Source organism: Primulina tabacum, chromosome 11, assembly GCF_025594145.1.
Source record: "Primulina tabacum isolate GXHZ01 chromosome 11, ASM2559414v2, whole genome shotgun sequence".
Lineage (NCBI taxonomy): Eukaryota > Viridiplantae > Streptophyta > Magnoliopsida > Lamiales > Gesneriaceae > Primulina > Primulina tabacum.
Window position 1 is genome coordinate 35,370,992 of NC_134560.1, and position 7,640 is coordinate 35,378,631.

General features: G+C 34.2%; 1 protein-coding gene across 1 annotated transcript; it reads left to right on the top strand.

Moving 5' to 3' along the window:
• Positions 1-1,736: 1,736 nt before the first annotated feature.
• LOC142519112 (kinesin-like protein KIN-14S) lies at positions 1,737-6,797 on the top strand. The gene is made up of 12 exons (XM_075622036.1): positions 1,737-1,880; positions 2,668-2,768; positions 2,854-2,953; positions 3,055-3,351; positions 3,452-3,728; positions 4,548-4,709; positions 4,813-5,028; positions 5,126-5,163; positions 5,306-5,469; positions 5,563-5,676; positions 5,817-6,444; positions 6,519-6,797. The coding sequence occupies exons 1-12, from the start codon at positions 1,874-1,876 to the stop codon at positions 6,647-6,649; spliced, it is 2,235 nt and encodes a 744-aa protein (XP_075478151.1). The 5' UTR covers positions 1,737-1,873; the 3' UTR covers positions 6,650-6,797.
• The last annotated feature ends 843 nt before the right edge of the window (positions 6,798-7,640 follow it).

Sequence of the window (7,640 nt, forward strand, 5' to 3'; positions counted from 1 at the left end):
GGTGTGAAAGATGAAAAAATGAGATTAAGGCGTGCCTTTGCGTATATTACGCAGGAAAAACGACTTGAGATGCGAAGAACGTCTACGGGGAGATGAGAGGTGAAAGCTTGCTGATTTTTCCTTCAATTTCCATGGCTTTTATTCTTCAAAAATAAGTGTGGTGTGCTGTTGGTGGCTGCCAAGAGGAGTCCTTATGTTTGTGTGTGTGGTGTGCGTGAGTTGTGTGTGTAATTGTGAGGTTTGATGGCTTTTTATTTTAATTAAAACTCAAGTGCAAGCCTAAGCTCATTAATCAATGTATATTAGGCCCATTAAGCCCTTTTGTAAATACTTAAAATATTTTATTTAGAAAAAGTTGTGAAAATATTAGCTGAGTTCTCAGAAAGTTCATATTTTTGTTGAAAATCGAATACCAATAAAAATCACGTCTCGACGTATAAAATCACCTCAAAACTCCTTATTTTCAGAAATATCATAAATCATCAACCTTATTTTAAATAATTAAAAACTATTATTTAATAAAAACATTTTCCATTTTTCTGCCTTCTGTCTCCGTTCTTCGATCGCATCTCGAATAACCTTTAAAAATACAGTTTTATACATTCTAAAATAAAACTACATTTTAAACAGATAAATATGCCTACCATAATCAATTTATGCAATAAAAAAATTTAATCAAAATACATAAGAAATTTAATATCTTACATGCATGTGTTTCACGTGAACCTCCAAATTTTCGGGACGTTTCGATAGATCTTTTATTTTACAGTATATATTTAATCCGTATACCCGCAAAATTCGAATTATCCCTTTAAAGTTTCAATTATTGAAAAAATATATGTCTGTGTATTAGTAGATTTTGATAGAAAATAAATAATTTTCGGATTAAAATAATTGGATATTCATTAATAACATGAATCATATTTCACAAATGTACTGAAATAACTACGTTCTGAATGACTAAGTTAATGTCAGTATCCTATACGTTACTCATTAAAAAAAGACCAATAATCAACAGTAAATTTTCAGAAAATATTCATGCTTGTATAAAAAAAGCACTTATGCTCCATTTCGACAAAAAATATGCATTTAAACATACTAACAAAAATATATAATTTAAATCAAAAGCGCTTACAAAATATATATTTTAAATAAAAAAACCCACTCACAATTATTATTAACTATGATTTATCAGACTAATATAGGGTTATAAAATCGATAATTACAACTCACGGAAGTGAGAAGTTTCACGCATACTATATGCTCGCATTTATCTAACAAAGTGAGATATTATTGCATCCTTGTAATTACAGCAAAAACTTATGTGATACATGTTTTTTTTTGTAAGACGATCTCTTATTTGAGTCATCCGAAAAAATATTACTTTTTATGCTAATAATATTATCTTTTTTTTTGAATATCGATAGGATCGAGCCGTCTTACAGATAAAAACTCGCGAGACTATCTCACAAGAGACATATGTTTAGATTAATGTGCTCGTTGGAGTTAGTACGAGGGACCACGAAATGATTATAAAGAAAATCCGGTTTATATATATATATATATATATATAATAAAACTTAATTATAATGGTAAGGGTGACAAATTTAACCCACGAAGATACGCTCGGGGCTCCGGCCCGGCCCGGTCGTGAAATTATAGCCGTTGTAAGAAAATGGTTGAATTAAACGGTTCGGATTGCTCCAATTTTAAATTTTGAAAAGAAAAGGGGCCGATTCAACGTTTCACATCCATTCTCTTCCACACACACACTCTCTCTCTCTCCCTCCGTAAATTTCAGCTCTGAAATTCGATTTTCTGCTACAGTTTTTCTCGATCTATCAGTGGAAAGAGCGGCGAATTAACTGTTGTCATGGACGGTAATCTCTCTCTTTTCGCTTGTCTTCTTTTCCATCTTTGGTTTTTGGGATGTTTTGACCTAGTGTTCTTGGTTTTTTTTTTTACTTTCGATTTCCTGGTGAATTTTTAGGTTTTATAGTTATTTTGGACTTAATGTTCCTATTTTCAACTTCAACTGTCCGCGAGAATAGTAGGTTTTAGTGTTAATTTTTATCTGACATTAATATTCTCAATTTTCATCGTTCGGCCAGAATTGGGGTTTTCATGTTAATTTTACCTGATGTTTCTGTTCTCAATTTGAATTTTTCGAGAGAAATGTGGATTTTAAACTTCAGTTGATCTGGAGAACTGCTGTTTTTAGTGTTAATTTTGATCTGATATTAATATTTTCAATTTTCATCGTTCTCAGAATCGTCGATTTATAGTGTTAATTTTTACCTGATGTTCCGAATTTTAATTTTAACTATTCAAGCACATTGAGGATTTTTAGTATTATTTGTAACCCCATATTTCTATTTCGATTTCATTTGTCCCAGATATTTGTGTTTTTTTAGGGTTATATTTTATCCCTATTTTTCTATCGTTATTGTTCAGGAGAAAAGGTAGCTTCTAAATTTTTTAGAAATTACAGAATTCTCTCCGATGAAAGCTGGTTGGTTGAAGGAAAAATCTTGACATTTTCTCATTCTGCTGTTGTTTACTTTATTTTCTTGACAAATTAAGAAACATAAACGAAATGGGGTAGTTTTACTGAAGATCCGGTGACATAATTATTGTGGACTCTGATTGGGGATTTTTAATTTGAAGGAAATAGTGGTCTGATTGAGGACACCCAAGAATTTTGTTCTTATCCGCAGCAGACTCTTCCTATTCTTCAGAAAATCCAAGATCTCGGAGAGAAAGTAAACGTATGTGGTTACTGGCAGAAGCATTTTCATTTTAGCGGTTTCACTTTGGCTGCTACTATCGACTGTAACACTGCTTTTCTTTCAGTTTATTAGGAATGAACACGCGCTTCTGTGTGATGAAGTTAAGGGCTTCACAGCTCATTCTTTTATTGGTTCCGAAGCTTTCACTGCTCTTCAGAATCTAGGTGTGTTTCCAGTTCTGTACAATCTTAGTCTCCTTGAGATTTTTTGACAAGTTTTGACGCATAAATGAAACTTATTAATGCTATATTTTGTCGAGTTATAGTCACCGAACATGAACTTCTGAAGAAGAAAAGTCATGAAGAGTGCGAACTACTAAAAAAGCAGTATCTTGAAGAATCATCTGAAAGAAAGATTCTTTACAATGAAGTCATTGAACTCAAAGGAAATATCAGAGTCTTCTGCAGGTGTAGGCCCCTAAAACAAGAAGAGATTGGAGATGGTTTGACTTCAGTCCTTGATTTTACCTCGTCTAAGGAAACCGAGCTACAGATCATCTGCTCTGATTCTTGTCGAAAGCAGTTCAAGTTGGATCATGTATTTAGACCTGAGGACAGCCAGGGTAGATAGAACTGACTTTAAATGTTGTGCATTACCGTTTTTTTGAGCTCTAACAAACTTCTTTGAATTGTTAATCATTAATCCATGAAATTCCAATGCAGAGGCTATCTTTGTTCAAACTCTGCCCATAGTGACCTCTGTCTTGGATGGTTATAATGCATGCATATTCGCCTATGGACAAACTGGAACGGGTAAGACATATACAATGGAAGGAACACCTGAAAATAGGGGAGTAAACTACAGAACTCTGGAGGAACTCTTTAGATTATCAAAAGAAAGGAACTGTATGAAATATGAATTGTCTGTCAGCATGCTAGAGGTTTACAATGAAAAGATAAGGGATCTCCTGGTCGAGAACTCGAACCAACCTGCCAAGAAGTAAGGCTCTATTAATCTTTCTTATCTTGCCTTTTCTTTTGAATTATGAACCTTGTGTCCAGGGGAAGCTAATGAATAAAAAACTGTAGAAATTATATAGCTAACAAAATTCTACCCCATATTTTAAAGAATTTCCCGGTCACCCATTTGGGTATTGAGTATATATAGCACTGCTTCCATGTTATAGAAACACATTTGCATTCCATTGAACGGAGAACAGTTTTCATTCAATCAACCAACTATAGAATCAAGAATTGGGAGGAATTGCATGTTTCCTATTTTAGGCACATGGCCACATGTATAACATATTCTATACACCATGTTTCCTCATTGCTACGTGCCAATGTATCTGACCTTGTTTTGCGGTTTTCCTGCTCAAAACAAGCTTCAAATTTATTTGCTTTAATATTTTTTATTCCTGAGACATACTTCTTCCTAAGATTTACACAATTTAGGAAATAATTATATATTTTAAAATGACAACTTAATTGGACTTTACATCGCACTGATCTTAACATCATAAAAATAAAAGAAGGATATGGGTTTAATGATTTATTAGAACAAAACATAGAGGAAAGGTTTTTGAGTTTCAATGGCAAAATAACTTGCATTACAGAAATAACAGACTTAAGAAACAAGAAATAAGGATATGGAATTTAAGAAGTGTCACCGTTTCTCAATGACTCAATCTGGAGGTACTTGCTAAAAAACAGGATTCAAGAATGCTCTCTGTAAGAAAGGATTCATAGTCAATATATTGATTTATAAGTTTTTCTTTTATGGGGAAGGTCCACAAGAGTTAACACTTTGCAAATGCAGGCTGGAGATCAAGCAATCGGCTGAAGGTACTCAGGAGGTCCCTGGACTTGTTGAAGCACAAGTTTTTGGTACAGATGAAGTTTGGGGCCTGCTAGAATTAGGCGGTCGAGTAAGATCCGTTGGATCAACAAATGCTAATGAGCTGAGTAGCCGGTCTCACTGGTAAAATTCAGTACTGTTTTATCTGCATTCTTTTTTTTTGGTCGGTTCATCTGATTCAGTATAAAGAATGCCTATGTTCATATAACATTATATTGTCATGCAGTTTGTTACGTGTGACTGTTGTCGGAGAGAATTTAGTAAATGGGGAAAGAACGAAAAGTCTTTTGTGGTTGGTTGACCTGGCAGGAAGTGAGCGCGTAGGTAAGATTGAAATTGAAGGTGAAAGGTTGAAGGAATCTCAGTTTATAAATAAATCTTTATCTGCACTGGGGGATGTTGTCTCTGCCCTTGCTTCCAAATCATCTCATATTCCATACAGGTGTCCTCTCTATTAACCTCTGTGATTGTGTTGTGTGGAAGGGAAGAGTTCTTAAATTCCAAAATTATTTTGTAACCATATCTTTCTCTACCTTCAGGAATTCGAAACTCACTCATATGCTGCAGAGTTCTTTAGGTGAGCAAATTGATATTTTTTGACTGATTGACTTGAATCACATATTCTGGAACTGCGTTCTTGATTAAATATTCTGCAACAGAGACTAAGCTCTTGGTGATACAGTTTTTCTACGAATAACACCAATTGGAATTGAATGCAGGAGGAGACTGTAAAACTTTGATGTTTGTTCAAATCAGCCCAATTGCGGCTGATTTAGGTGAAACTCTTTGTTCTTTGAATTTTGCTAGTCGCATACGGGGAGTAGAGCATGGACCTGCTCGGAAACAGACAGACCATGCAGAGCTTTTGAAATACAAGCAGTTGGTATGGAGAAACAATCAATCTACTTTTGTGGTATATCAATTCACACGCACTCCTATTAATTCCCTTTCCTCGTTATTTGTTTTGCATTAACAGGGAGAAAAGGCAAAACAAGATGAGAAGGAAACAAAGAAGTTGCAGGACAATATTCAGGCTTTGCAGTTAAGGCTTGTCGCTAGAGAACATATTTGCAAAAATCTTCAAGATAAGGTATAATCTATATGTCCTCGCATGTGTAGATTGCAACTCAACATCGACTGGGTTGAAGTACGAATATTAAATTTTTTTTTTCAGTTCACTCTATTTCTTGTTGTTCTTGTCACTACGATTGTTTGATATATACCCTACAGGTTCGAGACCTTGAAAATCAATTAGATGTGGAAAGAAAAACTAGAATAAAACAGGAGAGCAGAGCTTTGTCCTCAATTTCAACTAAGCCCTCAGCTGTATCAACTTCAAACCGAGGACAAATGACAACTGATAAAAAACCACCTTTGCCCCCAACAAAGGTGAGGTTGCCACTTCGAAGAATCACAAACTTTATGACAAATCCATCTCCCATTCCCTCGAACAAACACAAGGCGTCATTTTTACCAGTTGTGGACGAACACAAAGAGAATATATCAGATGACAGGTCTAAGCCAATTTTTAAAGCAAGGCGAGGCTCTGTTGTTGTAAGACTTCCACCATCAACAAATCAGCTTCTTCAGCCCAGAAGAAGGGCTTCCGTTGCAACTCTCCGCCCTGAATCTAGCTCAAACATGACAACTCCACTTCACTATTCGACTGTCAGATCAAGGCCTGATCGTGCTGTGGGCCGACAATCATTTGTGTGGGATCCAAAAAAAGTATGGAAAACATCAAGAGTATCTTCTCCGCTGCCACAATGGAGACAAATGCCAAATGCCGCCACAGAAGCTACACCTCTTTCCTTTAGAAGTAGTAAATTCAGAGGAAGTCCCCCTTCACAAGCATCAGGTCAGTAAACTTTCCCGAAAAGTATATATAAAACATGATTTCGTTTCGTTAATGCTCTGTCTCCACCACATCAGGTTCACTGATTCCGAGGCATCCTACGGTTGTGGCGCTACATAAGAAACAGTTGGTTTGGAGTCCACTGAAGTTCAGAAGCATGAGAAACAACCGGAAGTCGTTATTGTCATTACCCAATTTCAACAATTAAAATGCATGTATTCTATCATTTCCTTTCGCAACTTTTATATTGGGAGTTTTGCATACGGAAACTGGATCATTCTTCTTGATCATTGGGGCTTTCCATGTTGTCCTACTGAATGTAAATGTAAATGACAAAGCAGACATTTCAATTGGATTGTTTCTTCACTTTGTTTAAGACGCCTTTTTACCAAGTCCTGCAACAGTCATTATAGTCTCTAGTTGACTAATAAAACACGTTTCCTACACTAGGACCAAGCTCATGTTAACAAATTTAAGTAATTTTTTTTCTTAAAGATTTGCATTTTATCAAGTCCAACATGGAAAATCGAAAAAAATACATTATATTTTATCACTAAAATATTTTTAGTTAGGAAAAAGAGTTAATACGATGTATTGGGTTAGCTACATCAAATTAAATTAAAATATAAAAAATTGTGTACTACTCATTGAATTAATGATTATATGTAGGTCTTGTTGAGTATGCAATGTTCAAGGATAATATAAAGTTCAATTTTTGTGATTCTATAAAAGTAAAGGAATAGGTCTACCTGTGAAGCGGGTCAACCCTACCGATATTCACAATAAAAAGTAATACTCTTAGCATAAAAACTAATATTTTTTCATGGATGACCCAAAAAGAGATCCGTCTCACAAAATACGATCAGTGAGACCGTCTCACACAAGTTTTTGTCAAAATAAAGAATATTAAGTGAATATTTAAATAATATTAAAAATGTGAGAACAAAGTGGATATTTAGTGGATATTTTGAATGAGGTAAACTTTTTTTAGAAAACTTTCGAAAATTAAGTATTGAAAGAGGTAATTTTGGGTATTTGTAATATGTGATGCATTATATTGTTTAGATTTTTTTTTTAATATATATATCTTCTTTATAATGAATTACTATTGGAAAACTTTTAGATATTAAAGTAAATAAGTTTTTCAGATAATTTTTTTAGTGAATTTTTAATTTATAGGATATTTAATTAACTTTTTT